Source organism: Oncorhynchus masou, chromosome 13 (assembly GCF_036934945.1).
Source record: "Oncorhynchus masou masou isolate Uvic2021 chromosome 13, UVic_Omas_1.1, whole genome shotgun sequence".
In the NCBI taxonomy this organism is placed as follows: Eukaryota; Metazoa; Chordata; class Actinopteri; order Salmoniformes; family Salmonidae; genus Oncorhynchus; species Oncorhynchus masou.
In genome coordinates this window covers 75,065,645-75,083,167 of record NC_088224.1, presented here as the reverse complement: position 1 = coordinate 75,083,167, position 17,523 = coordinate 75,065,645, and the positions used below count along the sequence as shown (strand labels likewise).

The window sequence follows — 17,523 nt, the reverse complement described above, 5'->3', positions numbered from 1 at the left end:
ATACTGTCATACCCTTTCTGTACCATACTGTCATACCCTTTCTGTGCCGTACCATACTGTCATACCCTTTCTGTACCATAACATAGCATACTGTCATACCCTTTCTGTACCATACTGTCTTACCCTTTCTGTGCCGTACCATACTGTCATACCCTTTCTGTACCATACCATACTGTCATACCCTTTCTGTACCATACCGTACTGTCTTACGCTTTCTGTACTGTACCATACCATACTGTCATACCACACTGTACCATACTGTCATATTATTTCTATACCATACTGTATCATACTGTCCTACCATTTCTGTAGCATACTGTCTTAACCATACCATAGTAATGACAATTACAACAATAATGAATGAACACTTATTTTAACTTAATATAATACATCAATAAAAATCTATTTAGCCTCAAATAAATAATGAAACATGTTCAATTTGGTTTAAATAATGCATTAACAAAGTGTTGGATAAGAAAGTAAAAGTGCAATATGTGCCATGTAAAAAAGCTAACGTTTAAGTTCCTTGCTCAGAACATGAGAACATATGAAAGCTGGTGGTTCCTTTTAACATGAGACTTCAATATTCCAAGTGAAGAGGTTTTAGGTTATATAGTATTTATAGGACTATTTCTCTCTATACCATTTGTATTATATATACCTTTGACTATTGGATGTTCTTATAGGCACTTTAGTATTGCCAGTGTAACAGTATAGCTTCCGTCCCTTTCCTCGTCCATACCTTGGCTCGAACCAGGAACACATCGACAACAGCCACCCTCGAAGCATCGTTACCCATCACTCCTCAAAAGCCGCGGCCCTTGCAGAGCAAGGGGAACAACTACTCCAAGTCTCAGATTGAGTGACGTTTGAAACGCTATTAGCGCGCACCCCGCTAACAAGCTAGCCATTTCACATCGGTTACACCAGCCAAATCTCAGGAGTTGATAGGCTTGAAGTCATAAACAGCACAATGCTTGAAGCACAGCGAAGAGCTGCTGGCAAAACGCACTAAAGTGCTGTTTGAATGAATGCTTACGAGCCTGCTGCTGCCTACCACTGCTCAGACTGCTCTATCAAATATCAAATCATAGACTTAATTATAACAATAACACACAGAAATATGAGCCTTTGGTCATTAATATGGTCGATTCCGGAAACTGTCATTTCGAAAACAAAATGTTTATTATTTTAGTGAAATACGGAACCGTTACGTATTTTATCTAACGGCTGGCATCCATAAGTCTAAATATTGCTGTTACATTGTACAACCTTCAATGTTATGTCATAATTACGTAAAATTCTGGCAAATTAGTTCGCCAGGAGGCCCAAACTGTTGCATATACCCTGACTCTGCGTGCAATGAACGAGAAGTGACACAATTTCACCTGGTTAATATTGTCTGCTAACCTGGATTTCTTTTAGCTAAATATGCAGGTTTAAAAATATATACTTATATGTATTGATTTTAAGTAAGGCATTGATGCTTATGGTTAGGTACAGTCGTGCAACGACTTTTTTCACAAATGCGCTTTTGTTAAATCATCCCCCGTTAGGAAGAAATAGTCTTCACGCTGTTTGCAACGAGCCAGGCGGCCCAAACTGCTGCATATACCCTGACTCTACTGCAAGAGAGGTGACACAATTTACCTAGTTAAAAAAATAAATGTTAGCAGGCAATATTAACTAAATATGCAGGTTTAAAAATATGGTACACGTTGGAGCAACGACAGTCTTTTTTCGCAAAATAGCATCGATTATATGCAACGCAGGACACGCTAGATAAACTAGTAATATCATCAACCATGTGTAGTTAACTAGTGATTAGGATTGATTGATTGTTTTTATAAGATAAGTTTAATGCTAGCTAGCAACTTACCTTCTTTCTGCATTCGCATAATAGGCAGGCTCCCTGTGGGGTGCAATGAGAGGCAGGTGGTTAGAGCATTAGACTAACTGTAAGGTTGCAAGATTGAATCCCCGAGCTGACAAGGTAAAATATCTGTCATTCTGCCCCCGAACAAGGCAGTTAACGAGGTTAAGTTAAATAAGAATGTTAACCCACTGTTCCTAGGCCGTCATTGAAAATAAGAATGTGTTCTTAACTGAAATACCATACTGTCTGTACCATAACGTATCCTTTCTGTAACATACTGAGGTATACGGTATTCCCGGAAGTGCCCACAAAAGACGCTATTGTCACGATCCTCATAAGAAGCGGACCAAAGTGCAGCGTGGTGTGAATCGATTATTTTTTTGAATGACGAAAAACACAAAGAACACTTAAACAAAAACAACAAAACGAACGTGACGCTATGATAACGAGTGCTGACACAGGCAACTACACATAGACAATAACCCACGAAATACCCAAAGAAGATGGCTGCCTAAATATGGTTCCCAATCAGAGACAACGATAAACACCTGCCTCTAATTGAGAACCAATCTAGGCAAACATAGACCAACATAAACACCTAGATGAAAACAACCCCATAAATCTACAAAAACCCCTAGACAGTACAAACACCCTAGAATGAGACAAAAACACACATATCACCCATGTCACACCCTGACCTAACCAAAATAATAAAGAAAACAAAGAATACTAAGGTCAGGGCGTGACAGTACCCCCCCACAAAGGTGCGGACTACGGCCGCAAAAACTTAATCTAAAGGGGAGGGTCCGGGTGGGCCTCTTTCACGGCGGCGGCTTGGGTGCTGGACGTGGAACCCACTCCACCATAGTCTTAGTCCGCTTTTGTGGCCTCCTAGGAACGGCGACCCTCGCCGCCAACCTAGGACTGGCAACCCTACTAAAGGGCCCCACTGGACTGAGGGGCAGCTCCGGACTGAGGGGCAGCTCCGGACTGAGGGGCAGCTCCTGGCTGACTGACTGCTCTGGCAGCTCCTGGCTGGCAGACGGCTCTGGCAGCTCCTGGCTGGCTGGCGGCTCAGGACAGACGGGAGACTCTGGCAGCCCTCGACAGACGGGAGACTCTGGCAGCCCTCGACAGACGGGAGACTCTGGCAGCCCTCGACAGACGGGAGACTCTGGCAGCCCTCGACAGACGGGAGACTCTGGCAGCCCTCGACAGACGGGAGACTCTGGTAGCCCTCGACAGACGGGAGACTCTGGCAGCCCTCGACAGACGGGAGACTCTGGCAGCCCTCGACAGACGGGAGACTCTGGCTGCCCTCGACAGACGAGAGACTCTGGCAGCTCTCGACAGACGGGAGACCCTGTAGGCAGAAGACTGAGAGACAGCCTGGTGCGGGGGGCTGCCACCGAAGGGCCGGTGCGTGGAGGTGGCACTGGATAGGCCGGACCGTGCAGGCGCACTGGAGCTCTTAAGCACCGAGCCTGCCCAACCTTACCTGGTTGAATGCTCTCCGTAGCCCGACTAGTGCGGCGAGGTGGAATAGGCCGCACTGGGCTGTGCTGGCGAACTGGGGACACCATGCGTAAGGCTGGTGCCATGTACGCCGGCCCAAGGAGACGCACTGGAGACCAGATGCGTAGAGCCGGCTTCATGGCACCTGGCTCGATGCCCACTCTAGCCCGGCCGATACGAGGAGCTGGTATGTACCGCACCGGGCGATGCACCCGCACCGGGGACACCGTGCGCTCCACAGCATAACACGGTGCCTGCTCTGTCCCTCTCGCTCTCCGGTAAGCACAGGAAGTTGGCGCAGGTCTCCTACCTGGCGTCGCCACACTCCCTGTGTGCATCCCCCCAAGAAATTTTGGGTCTGACTCTCGGGCATCCAACCGCACCGCTGTGCTGCCTCCTCATACCAGCGCCTCTCTGCCTTCGCTGCCTCCAGCTCTGCTTTGGGACGGCGATATTCCCCTGGCTGTGCCCAGGGTCCTTTGCCATCCAGAATCTCCTACCAAGTCCAGAAGTCCTGCGATTGCTGCTGCTTTCCGTTACCACGCTGCTTGGTCCATTGTTGGTGGGTTATTCTGTCAAGATCGTTGTAAGAAGCGGACCAAAGCGCAGCGGGGTGTGAATCCATTATTTTATTGAATGAAGAAAAACAAAGAACACTTAAACAAAAACAACAAACGTGCCACTATGATAACGAGTGCTGACACAGGCAACTACACATAGACAATAACCCACGAAATACCCAAAGAAGATGGCTGCCTGAAGATGGTTCCCAATCAGAGACAACGATAAACACCTGCCTCTAATTGAGAACCAATCTAGGCAACCATAGACCAACATAAACACCTAGATGAAAACAACCCCATAAATCTACAAAAAAACCTAGACAGTACAAACACCCTAGAATGAGACAAAAACACTCATATCACCCATGTCACACCCTGACCTTACCAAAATAATAAAGAAAACAAAGAATACTAAGGTCAGGGCGTGACAGCTATACCTTAAATAAAATATATTGATCCAAGAAAGGGATGGATTTATTTCTGCTGTAAGCAAGAAGCTTGATCTTGCCATCTAACCACTTAGCTAGCAAGTTAGCAAACCAAATGCAAAGCTGAAGCCCTGAGCTGGATGTAATTTATTTGTCACATCTATGATAGTTAACTTATAGTTAGTTATAAGCAGTGGTGTAGCACGTGCTGACGGTATGATTTACGGTATTGAAAATCATACCAGCTGTATGTCTAAATGCCCCAGTATACGGTATATCACCAAAGTTTAGCGCAAATAATTTCTTTATTTAGGAAATATGTTCACAAGTATTCCCATGCATATATATAAAGGCATATGTGATCATATCCCAACTGTAATAAAGGTTTGAAATTATTATGTTTTGGAAAATACTATATCTGTTTGGGATTCTTACAGTTAATTTGCAGTCTACAAATTATTTATAGCTATGCTCTGACCATCTGCTCAAGGAAAAATGGGCCCATGGCTGAATGTAATTGGGGACGGCTGGTCCACATCCTCTGCTGGCCTCCCTCCCCTCCTGTTATTGTTGTAGTCTAGGTATTAATCAATGGATAAATGTGTATGGATGTTATTGATCAGGGACATGCTCTATCTTTCTCTTGCTCTCCTCCATTCCCCGGGCCAGGTTCTGGAGAGGACGTTAGAACCGGACAGTTCTGACGAGGAACCGCCTCCTGTCTACTCACCGCCCACTTATGACATGCACATCTATGACAGGAAGTACCCAGAGGCCCCGCCCACTCCTCCACCAAGGTAAATTGTCATACTATCAGAGGAGGCTGGAGGGAAAGTGCTATAGGACAAGTTCATACAAGCTCATTGTAATGACTGGAATGGAAAGAATTGTGTCAAGCACATTGTTTCCATGTGTTTGATGTGTTTGGTACCATTCAATTTATTCCATTCCAGCCAATACAATGAGCCTGTCCTCCTATATACCAGCCTCCCACTAGCCTTCTCTGTACTATACTATACAGTTCAACAGATCTAAGAATTGCCCGGAGTGGTAATCCTTTAATCCTGTATAGAATATGTGCATCTCAAACATGAATACTGATTACTTTATGAAAGGGAGGAAGGAAGAATGCGGGTTTTAAAAAACCCAACAGGACATTTTGTTCACATGCAATCCCCTAGCCTGTACTCTTTTTAAAGCTCAGAGGAAGTGGTCCTATGGGACTCTGGGATTTACATGCTCTGAATTAGGAGCAGAGGTCTGCTGATGTCACAGTTGACCACATGCTCTTATTGTTAGTCAATGCACCACCTGGTGGCCGTTTTAAGGACTGCAATGCTGTCTCAAACTTGTTGTGTGTGTGTGTGTGTGTGTGTGTGTGTGTGTGTGTGTGTGTGTGTGTGTGTGTGTGTGTGTGTGTGTGTGTGTGTGTGTGTGCGTGCGTGCGTGCGTGCGTGCGTGTGTGTGTGTAATTAGTGCTTGTGTATCACTGGACCAGTTAATAACAACAACAACATGTATTTGAATTCACCAATTTGTAAGTCGCTCTGGATAAGAGTGTCTGCTAAATGACTTAAATGTAATGTAAATGTATTTGAATTTTCTTCAAGCCCAAGATTCTATGATTCAAGATCATGTCCACATTTCTTCTGCTTCACACCACCAGCTAAGAGATTCAGTTATCAAATCAAATTTATGCGAGTGTAGCGAAATGCTTGTGCTTCTAGTTCCGACAGTGCAGTAATATCTAACAATTAATCTAACAATTCCTCAACAACAACCTAATGCGCACACATCTAAAGGGGTAAATGAGAATATGTACATATAAGTATATGGATGAGCGATGGCCGAGCGGCATAGGCAAGGTGCAATAGATGGTATAAAATACAGGATAATAAAGTGGCATTATTTAGAAGTCAGTTATTCATTTCTTGGACTGTACAAAGTAATGTGTTAAATGTGGTGACTGCTGCTCAAAGATGATTTTATTGTAAAGACAAACAGACATTCATTATTATTTGTGTTTTCATGCATTGCTTACTTTTCACAGCATCAGTACTCAATGTATGACGTGTGCATTTAGTTTAATTATAGTATGACATGGCATATGAATCTCTATCTAGTCTGACCGTAACCTTTTTTTGACCCTTGTCTGACCTAGGTTCGAGGCTCAGCCACCTCCAGGTCACCGGCAGGTCCGCAGCTTCAGGAACTGGAATCCGCCGTTGCTTGGCAACCTTCCAGATGATTTCCTGCGGATCCTGCCACAGCAACTGGACAGTATACAGGTACACAGTAGATGTGAAGAAAACCACACACAAAAAAACATTAGCTCTATGACATTTTTTATTTTTTACCTTTTTTTCTCCCCAACTTCATGGTATCCAATTGGTAGTTAGTCTTGTCTCATTGCTGCAACTCCCGTATGGACTCGGGAGAGGCGAAGGTCGAGGGCCGTGCGTCCTCCAAAACCCAACCCAACCAAGCCGCACTGCTTCTTGACACAATGCCCACTTAACTCTGAAGCCAGCCGCACCAATGTGTCGGAGGAAACACCGTGCACCTGGTGACAGTGTCAGCATGCACTGCGCCCGGCCCACCACAGGAGTTGCTAGTGCGCAATGGGACAAGGACATACCTGCTGGCCAAACCCTCCCCTAACCCGGACGACGCTGGGCCAATTGTGCTCTGCCCCATGGGTCTCCCGGTTGTGGCCGGCTGCGACAGAGCCTGGACCCGACCCCAGAGTGGCACAGCCTTAGACCTCTGCGCCACTCGGGAGACCCCTACTTATTTTTATTTTACCTTTATTTAACAAGGCAAGTCAGTTAAGAACAAACTCTTATTTTCAATGACGGCCTAGGAACTGCCTTGTTCTGTTGCAGAACAACATATTTTTACCTCTTCAGCTCGGGAATTCGATCTTGCAACCTTCTGGTTACTAGTCCAATGCTCTAACCACTAGGCTACCTGCCACCCCATAATGACATCATCATTAACAGCAGAGTGACATCCTGCTTACAGAAATCAGTAGTAACTAAATTAAACCTCTCTTTCTCCATCTCTCCTCCTCTAGGGCTCACAGAGCAGTCTGTCCCAGCCTTCTTCCTCCTCCTCTCTGTCCTCCATCGTCCAGCAGACGGCCCAGGGAGGTATCTCCAGGCCAGGGGCTGGTGGAGCCCTAGGGGCCCCTGGAGGGCCAGGTGGTGCCGAGGGCGTTGAGGGGGCAGGCACGGAGCAAGAGCGTAAACTGAAACAGTACCTGGATGATGAGCGCATCGCCCTGTTCCTCCAGAACGAGGAGTTCATGAGGGAGCTGCAGCGCAACCGCGAGTTCCTCGTCGCCCTAGAGAGAGGTGTGCGTGTGTGTGTGTGTGTGTGTGTGTGTGTCACATACAGATATATGCATACATGGTCACCTGCATGATATACTTTAACACACTCAATACATGTTCAGGACACAGTAGGCTAGTACAGTAGTCAAGTTTATGCTTTCTCTGGAGCAAGTCAGCCACTGTTGAAAATGCTCCTCTTTCTTTCATGATATGCTAGTTGCAAAGTTCCTTTTGTATCTTATGATGCTTCATCCTACAATAGTATACATTTGGGAACCATGTCCCACTTCATCAATGTTTCTTAGTGTCCCGTATTGCATCATAACATCCAGCTTTCTCTGTTTTAGATCGCTTGAAGTATGAATCAAAGAAATCCAAGTCCAATCATTTATCCACTCATATGGAGAATTCCACAGCAGGTAGATATAATTCATAAGCTTCACCAGTAAATGTGTGTGTGGGTACTCATTCTTATTCAAACACACAATAGGCCTACACATTTCAATGACTTGGTTTGTTTTGATAACTTCACTTTATCACATCCCACATCTAACCACCTATCTTTATCACTTGCTAAGACTAGGTTTAGTGAAATCTTTTACAAGTAGTTGTTGACACAATAAATAGCTTTCTCTGGTGTGATTAATTTAGTATTTTATTAGGATCCCCAACTAGTCACTGCCAGGAAACAGTGATATACATAACATTACATAATAATACAAAATAGATTTTTTTCAGTGTCTGTCTTTTCACAGTCCCCGTCGTTCCGTAAGGTTTTCTTTTATCTCTTTTTTTATTTGGTTGTATTGCTAGCTTGAGTTACCTGGGTCATGGCTCTATTTAATACTGTGCATTTCCCAGCCTCTGTTCTGGACCTGGGGACTGTGAAGAGACCTCTGGCTGCATGTCTTGTTTGGTACCGATGAGTGTCCTAACGGTGTTCCAACTGCTTGAACAGACAGTTCCGTACCTTTTTAACCCATCAACACCTCCCTCAAACACCAATAGTGATGCAGTCAATCTCTCTTCAACTTTGACATGCGTACCACTGACATTCACCCTCCATGTAAATCTTCATGGAATACATGCTGCTCTGTTCTGGAACCAATGGCAATCCAACTCATCCCAAACCATCTCAATTGGGTTGAGGTCGGGTGATTGTGGAGCCCAGGTCATCTGATGCAGCACTCCATCACTCTCCTTCTTGGTCAAATAGCTCTTACCCAGCCTGGAGGTGTGTTGGGTCATTGTCCTGTTGAAAAACAAATTATAGTTCCACTAAGCTCAAACCAGATGGGATGGCGTATCGCTGCAGAATGCTGTGGTAGCCTTCCTGGTTTAGTGTGCCTTGAATTCTAAATAAATCACCAAATGTGTCACCAGCAAAGCACCCCCACACCTCCTCCATGCTTCACGGTGGGAACCACACCTGATCATCCATTCACCTACTCTGCGTCTCCCAAAGACACTGTGGTTGGAATAAAAAACATCAGATTTGGACTCATCGGACCAAAGGACAGATTTCTACCAGTCTAATCTCCATTGTTCGTGTTTCTTGGCCCAAGCAAGTCTCTTCTTATTATTGGTGTCCATTAGTAGTGTTTAATTTGCAGCAATTTGACCATGAAGGCCTGATTCAATCAGTCTCCTCTGAACAGTTGATGTTGAGATTAGAGGTCGACCGATTAATCGGAATGGCAGATTAATTAGGGCCGATTTCACTGATTCGAAGTGATAGTTTCCGGATTCGACCATATTATTGACCTAAGGCTCGTATTTCTGTGTGTTGTTATGTTATAATTAAGTCTATGATTTGATAGAGCAGTCTGACTGAGCGATGGTAGGCACCAGCAGGCTCGTAAGCTTCCATTCAAACAGCACTTTCGTGCCATTTGCCAGCATCTCTTTGCAATGCTTCAAGAGCCAGTTTCGTCATAGAGCTTGATGGTTTTTGCTACTGCACTTGAAGAAACTTTCAAAGTTCTTAAAGATTTTCGCATTGACTTCATGTCTTAAAGTAATGATGGACTGTCGTTTCTCTTTGCTTATTTTAGCTGTTATTGCCATAATATCGACTTGATCTTTTACCAAATAGGGCTATCTTCTGTATACCACCCCTACCTTGTCACAACACAACTGATTGGCTCAAACACATTAAGAAGGAAATTCCGCAAGTTAACTTTAACCAGGCACACCTGTTAATTGAAATGCATTCCAGGTGACTACCTCATGAAGCTGGTTGAGAGAATGCCAAGAGTGTGCAAAACTGTCATCAAGGCAAAGTGTGGCTACTTTGAATAATTACAAATATAACATATATTTTGATTTGTACAACACTTTTTATGGTTACTACATCATTCCATATGTGTTATTTCATAGTTTTGATGTTTTCACTATTATTCTACAGTGTAGAGAATAGTCAAAACAAAGATAAACCCTTGAATGAGTAGGTGTGTCCAAACTTTTGACTGGTACTATATATCCTTCTTTGCCACATATGACCACACAACTGGGCAGTAGTTCACATTTGTCTTCCTTCAGGCCTGAGGGCACACACTGTCTTCTGGGCTTAAATTGAAGATGTGGCAGAAAGGTGCAAACATGTATTCCTTTATCAACTTCAGCAATTTACCATCCATGTTGTTGGTACCGGGGGGCTTGTCCTTATTTATAGAGTGCAACAAGATTTTCACCTCTTCCACACCAACATTGCAGAACTCAAAACTACAGTGCTTGACTTTCATTATTTGGTCCGTTATGCATGAATATGAAGGCTCAGCGTTTGTTGTTTGCATGTCATGCCTAAGTTAGCAAATCTTGTCAACAAAAATGGTTGGCAATATCCAAGGGTTTTGTTATGAACAAGCCATCCGTTTCAATGAAGGTTGGTGCCGAGTTAGCTTTTTTTGCCAGGAATTTCATTTAAAGTACTCCAGAGATTTTTACTATCATTCTTTATATAATTTATCTTTGTTCAATAGTAAAAACATTTTTTTAAACTACAAGTTTTGTTTAGATTCCATCAAGTCTTAAAGTTCACAGATATTTTTTTTTACGACAACTATAGTAACCAATTAAGACTTTACATGGTCAAATCAAAAATGGTTGAAGTAAATTGTTGGTTGACTACTCAGGTTCATTATTTGTGCATGTGTGTTCTTGTGTTCGTACAGTATGTGTGAGCACGTGTGTGTGTGTGTGTGTGTGTGTGTGTGTGTGTGTGTGTGTGTGTGTGTGTGTGTGTGTGTGTGTGTGTGTGTGTGTGTGTGTGTGTGTGTGTGTGTGTGTGTGTGTGTGTGTGTGTGTGTGTGTGTGTGTGTGTGTGTGTGTGTGTGTGTGTGTGTGTGCATAATATGTTTGTCTTTTACAACTTCTTTCTTTGTTTCCAGGAGAGCACTGTGCGTCAGGGTCAATGGAGGCTTGTACTGCTGTGTCAGATGACGCCATGTTTCGAGACAAACTCAAACACATGGGCAAATGTAAGACAACCTCTACACATTATTAGCATCCCGTGTCTTTCTGGCAATGGCTTGTTAACTAACTCAATCAAGAGAACAGCATACTTAGGCAAACCCTTTTTACAATCCTTTGTTCTGGTAATTTATTTTGTGATGATACTGTTGTCTCTCCCACCTAGCAACAAGAAAGAAGCTGTTTGAAATCGCCAGATCATTCTCTGACAAGACAAAGAGAAGAAAGTTAAAAAGAAGAACGCTCCTGAAGCATCAGTCGTATCCTTCATTGCCAGTCGATTCTAATTTCCAATCAGAAACATTAGATGGGTTCCATTTTGCAGTGTTTTATAGAACTCAATGATCACGTACCACATACTGTATAATACAGATGTCCAGTGCCTTTGGTAATTTTCAGACCCCATTTGTTAGGTTTCCACCTTTTGTTAGGTTACAGCCTTATTCTAAAATGTATGAAATAGTTTTTTTCCCTCATAATTTTCTAATTTATCAAAAATAAACATCAGAAATATCACATTTACGTAGGTATTCAGACCCTTTACTCAGTACTGTGTTGAAGCACGTTTGGCAGCGATTACAGCCTCGAGTCTTCTTGGGTATGACTCTACAAGCTTGGCACACCTGTATTTGGGGAGTTTCTCCCAGTCTTCTCTGCAGACCTCAAGCTCTGTCAGGTTGGAGTGTTTTCAGGTCTCTCCAAAGATGTTGGATCGGGTTTAAGTCCGGGCTCTGGCTGGGCCACACAAGGACATTCAGAGACTTGTCCCGAAGCCACACCTGCATTGTCTTGGCTGTGTGCTTAGTGTCGTTGTCCTGTTGGAAGGTGAACCTTCACCCCAGTCTGAGGTCCTGAGCACTCTGGAGCAGGTTTTCATCAAAGATCTCACTGTACTTTGCTCTGTTCATCTTTTCCTCGATTCTGACTAGTCTCCCAGTCCATGCCGCTGAAAAACATCCCCACAGCATGATGCTGCCACCACCATGCTTCACCGTAGGGATGGTGCCAGGTCTCCTCCAGACGTGACGCTTGGCATTCAGGCCAAAGAGTTCAATCTTGGTTTCATCAGACCAGAGAATCTTGTTTCTCATGGTCTGAGAGTCTTTAGGTGCATTTTGGCAAACTCTAAGCAGGCTGTCGTGTGCTTTTTACTGAGGAGTGGCTTCTGTCTGGCCTAATTGGTGGAGTTCCAAACTTATTCCATTTAAGAATAATGACTTTCCTAGTTAAATAAAGGTTACACAATGATTGAGGCCACTGGGTTCTCGGGGCCCTTCAATGCTGCAGAAATAATCAAGTTGTAGAAGCATCTCAAGGATGATCAATGGAAACAGGATGCACCTCAGCTTCATTCCCTCAGCTTCATTACTTTTGTACATAAGGTATTTCTGTTTAGTTTTGTATATATCTATATATATATACACAGTAGGGAGAACAAGTATTTGATACACTGCCGATTTTGCAGGTTTTCCTACTTACAAAGCATGTAGTGGTCTGTCATTTTTAGCATAAGTACACTTCAACTGTGAGACGGAATCTAAAACAAAAATCCAGAAAATCACATTGTATGATTTTTAAGTAATTCATTTGCATTTTATTGCATGACATAAGTATTTGATACATCAGAAAAGCAAACGTTAATATTTGGTACAGAAAGCTTTGTTTGCAATTACAGAGATCATACGTTTCCTGTAGTTCTTGACCAGGTTTGCACACACTGCAGCAGGGATTTTGGCCCACTCCTCCATACAGACCTTCTCCAGATGCTTCAGGTTTCGGGGCTGTCGCTGGGCAATACGGACTTTCAGCTCCCTCCAAAGATTTTCTATTGGGTTCAGGTCTGGAGACTGGCTAGGCCACTCCAGGACCTTGAGATGCTTCTTACGGAGCCACTCTTTAGTTGCCCTGGCTGTGTGTTTCGGGTCGTTGTCATGCTGGAAGACCCAGCCACGGCCCATCTTCAATGCGCTTACTGAGGGAAGGAGGTTGTTGGCCAAGATCTCGCGATACATGGCCCCATCCATCCTCCCCTCAATACGGTGCAGTCGTCCTGTCCCCTTTGCAGAAAAGCATCCCCAAAGAATGATGTTTCCACCTCCATGCTTCACGGTTGGGATGGTGACTTGGGGTTGTACTCATCCTTCTTCTTCTTCCAAACATGGCGAATGGAGTTTAGACCAAAAAGCTCTATTTTTGTCTCATCAGACCACATGACCTTCTCCCATTCCTCCTCTGGATCATCCAGATGGTCATTGGCAAACTTCAGACAGGCCTGGACATGCGCTGGCTTGAGCAGGGAGACCTTGCGTGCACTGCAGGATTTTAATCCATGACGGCGTAGTGTGTTACTAATGGTTTTCTTTGAGACTGTGGTCACAGCTCTCTTCAGGTCATTGACCAGGTCCTGCCGTGTAATTCTGGGCTGATCCCTCACCTTCCTCATGATCATTGATGCCCCACGAGGAGAGATCTTACATGGTGCCCCAGAACGAGGGTGATTGACCGTCAACTTGAACTTCTTCCATTTTCTAATAATTGCGCCAACAGTTGTTTCCTTCTCACCAAGATGCTTGCCTATTGTCCTGTAGCCCATCCCAGCCTTGTGCAGGTCTACAATTTTATCCCTGATGTCCTTACACAGCTCTCTGGTCTTGGCCTTTGTGGAGCTGTTGGAGTCTGTTTGATTGAGTGTGTGGACAGGTCTTTTATACAGGTAACGAGTTCAAACAGGTGCAGTTGATACAGGTAATGACTGGAGAACAGGAGGGCTTCTTAAAGAAAAACTAACAGGTCTGTGAGAGCCGGAATTCTAACTGGTTGGTAGTTGATCAAATACTAATGTCATGCAATAAAATGCAAATTAATTACTTAAAAATCATACATTTATATATATATAAATAAATGTTCTTAAAAAATCGAAACCTGTTTTCGCTTTGTCATTATGGGGTATTGTGTGTAGATTGCTGAGGAAATTGTTTTATTTAATCCGTTTTAGAACAGGGCTGTAACGTAACAAAATGTGGAAAAAGTCAAGGGGTCTAAATACTTTCCGAATGCACTGTATGTATCATATCCAGCCCTTTAGGTGTTTTCCTCAACCATATCCCACTAAGACTGGGCATAGCCAACTCTACAGCCAACCTCCTGGAGGATGTGGAGGGAAGCCCAGAAGATGGCCAGCCCAGAAGATCAGACACTCAAGAAGATGATGTGCCACACAAGGAGCTGTTGTCATGGTGAAAACCTGTGTTCTTCCCTTTTGGGAATTGTATGGCTTTACTCTGTGTAACTACTATAACTGCTCTAATCAAACAACTTTGGTTTTATAAGTGGGTGGGACATAAGTTTTCATATTTTTGTATTTATTTTTTTCAGTCGTATAAGTGTTCCACACAGCCTACCCAACCGCTCGGAGGCATCCGAATGATCCTAAAGCACACCGTAGCATTGCTTTGTATCACATTCCAAGTTATAAAACTGGGGGGGGGGGGGGGGCATTAATGCCATTTCAGAATGTGCAACTTTCCCATTTGAAAGTTGGTTGAAATAAATCCTTTGTTTATAGATCAACTTTTGGCTGTAATCTGACAAACATGTCACCTCCTCCATTTCAGATCCTCCAAGGCTGTACCACATCAGTGTTTCCATGGTGACAGCAGAATGACCCATGGCTGGTGGCCAAGCAATACTTCGGCTCCTCCCTCCCCTAACACAGACCAGCTAATCCCAGGCCAAGAAGTGACATGGGACCACCCACTCGCCCAGGGGGAGAAGAAGCAAACTGCTATCCACACACCACCTCTCCTTAACCACCTCTCCTTAACTCTGTTCATAACTGCATTGGATTACCATTATAATCTCTGTATTATAACTCTTAGTTAATATATGATTTAATATGTAAAGGACAGATGCATTAGTATTTTGACTGTTCTGTATTTTTTTTTTAAATATCCGCTCCCTTTAATCCCCATTGCAGAAGGCATGGCAGCCTTGGTGAGGATGTTCTTACCATATGGACTCATCTAGTGTTACCAGTCTAATCTATTTTATATGGCTGGGATAGGTCACTCCTGAGCCAAAGTGTGCACCTCTGAAATGTCCCATAATAATGTCCATGTGTTGCTACGTCCATTTGGTCACAGTTTTAAACAGACAGTAATCAGTGATGACGTGGCACGTTTTTAAACATCCCAACGAGAATCACAGCTCAATCCAAGTTCAATCCCAGGAAACAGAAAAGACTTGTAAACAGAGACCCTAACATTACAGCCAACATTATAGTCGACCCCCCCTGTAAATCTAGAGTTTCCTTTGAGCAATTTGACACCCTTCTGCTGCACCCTATATAAAAGAGGCATTCCAACCTGTCAAAATAGTCACTTGTCCCTAGAGGGTCATATTTCATCCCATATTGTTATGTCAATGTGTAACTAAATGCCAAGCTTTCCCTTTAATCCAATTTCAGGGATTCTGACAATAAACATAAGCTTTCATGTGAACTGAAATATTCCTCAAGCTACACTGACTGCCATATCTCAGTATTCTCATGTCTTTTTCAATACAGCATTTATATCTTGTTGAGAGGAAGGAGGGGTGCATATTGCTGAATTCCAGTATTATTGAGTACACAATATAACTAGTTGAAAAATTTGATAAACATATATACCAGTCATCTGTGCACATTGATGATAAACATGTGTTTTGTTTTGTGGTGTATTGGGAAATGAACCACTTGTAATGGGAAGTGTTGGGTATGGAGAGAGCAGAGCAGGATATGGATGTTGCCTCTGTGAGGACTGGTATTGTTCTTGATTAAATATGCTGTTGGATGTATCAGTAGAAAAGAGAAGGCTGATGATGACCCAGTGCTGTGATATGAGCTTCAACAGACAGTCGAGGTCGATTTGAAATCAACCCGTTGAGCAACTAGCTGATTTGCAAGGCTTCACATTGATCTGTCAATTTCCCAACGATTGGAAATTATTACCAGCTTCAATCTTTTTCTGAAGCCTTCTCCCCAAAGTGTGCTCTTTGCTCACAATCATTAAAAAGGAAGGGAATGACTGGTGTAGGAAATATATTTTAATGTTTTAAAATGTATTCGTAGGAGTGAGCAAGCCAAGTGTACTTTTGGGAGAAGGGTGGGGAATTGGAACACATCACTCTTCTTTCTAAAATGGATTTTCATGTAAATGGTTGATTTGGTACCTCTCAAATTATGACGTATCCACGATTGAAAATTTATATTTTTACGATTTAAATTTTAGATTGTTCAAATCACCCATTTACCATGTTTCCTTGATTCAGGAATGAGACATGTTTTAACCCTTCTCTGTCAGGGAAGTTGATAGAAGATCTCATAGGTGATAGGTCATGTGTTGTACATAAGAAGAAATCTCTGTTTCTTGTACATATGGAGAAAATTCAAGTATTGATTGTGTGAAGGGAGGCTGAAACTGACCCTTTTGGTGTTCCTTATGAAGTCTGTTGATGTTATGGATTGGGTTTGGAATTTTGCCCCGTAGACAATTTCTGTGTGTTGTGAATTTCTTGTTTGTTAGTTTTGCTCTCAGCATTTCTCATACAGGTCTTCACAAACTCTCAAAAATTAATGCCAATAAAAGGAGTTTATTGCCCTTGCCATAATGAAAACAATTGGCCAGACTGCTATAATGTCACCCAATCATTTGTACTGTTATTGAACAACAGATCACTCAGCTTCCTCAAACTGCCATCAGACTATCCATTTACCTTCATTATTACTGTCATGCTATTCACACATTCATATCTATATAGGTGTTTAAAATGGGCTTTTATAAAAAACATATAGCTTTTACTGTACCAGACTGTTTCAAATGTCACCCCATGATAGTGGAGTGCTTTCATTTATTTCCATAGAGGACATTCTAACTCATATCTGCAGCAACCGAGGGAGCATCAGTGACAAGAAGCAGGTTATGTTTGTTTACAATATCCTGTGACCTTTCACCCACTGACCAGTCAGCAAGTTTATTTATGTCTGTTTATTCCAACATTGCATGATATCAGTTAGTCACCAAGTGCTTGCACTCCATTGGTCTCTTGCTTAGTTTTGTTCTTTTCAGAAAAGCGAGAAATTAAATGTTTTGTATCTTCAGTTCCAGGCTTTTGATTGACATCTGTACATGAGTGCAGTTTTGTTATTGTACTGTCGAGGGCAACACTCGTCTGCATGGTTTTGTGATGTGATTTCAAAATGGATTGATGTTTGATGACTGCTCATAGAAACTTGGTAGATACGTTATCGTCTCAGGGAAGTTTCCATCTTCTTTCTACTGTTCTTCCATTTCAAATTG

The 17,523-nt window shown here is 43.0% G+C and overlaps 1 protein-coding gene across 4 annotated transcripts in view; it reads left to right on the top strand.

Moving 5' to 3' along the window:
* Window positions 1-15,693, top strand: part of LOC135553056 (CUE domain-containing protein 1-like) — a 52,288-nt gene extending 36,595 nt beyond the window's left edge. For 3 of the 4 annotated variants that reach the window (XM_064985129.1, XM_064985131.1, XM_064985130.1), the window contains exons 3-9: window positions 5,052-5,179; window positions 6,544-6,670; window positions 7,459-7,738; window positions 8,065-8,136; window positions 11,107-11,196; window positions 11,355-11,448; window positions 14,302-14,428. In XM_064985129.1, coding sequence (XP_064841201.1) covers window positions 5,052-5,179; window positions 6,544-6,670; window positions 7,459-7,738; window positions 8,065-8,136; window positions 11,107-11,196; window positions 11,355-11,448; window positions 14,302-14,428 — 918 coding nt within the window. Of the gene's footprint in view, window positions 1-5,051; window positions 5,180-6,543; window positions 6,671-7,458; window positions 7,739-8,064; window positions 8,137-11,106; window positions 11,197-11,354; window positions 11,449-14,301; window positions 14,429-14,802 lie in introns of those variants that run through there. The other variant, XM_064985132.1, reaches the window with a different exon arrangement.
* The last annotated feature ends 1,830 nt before the right edge of the window (window positions 15,694-17,523 follow it).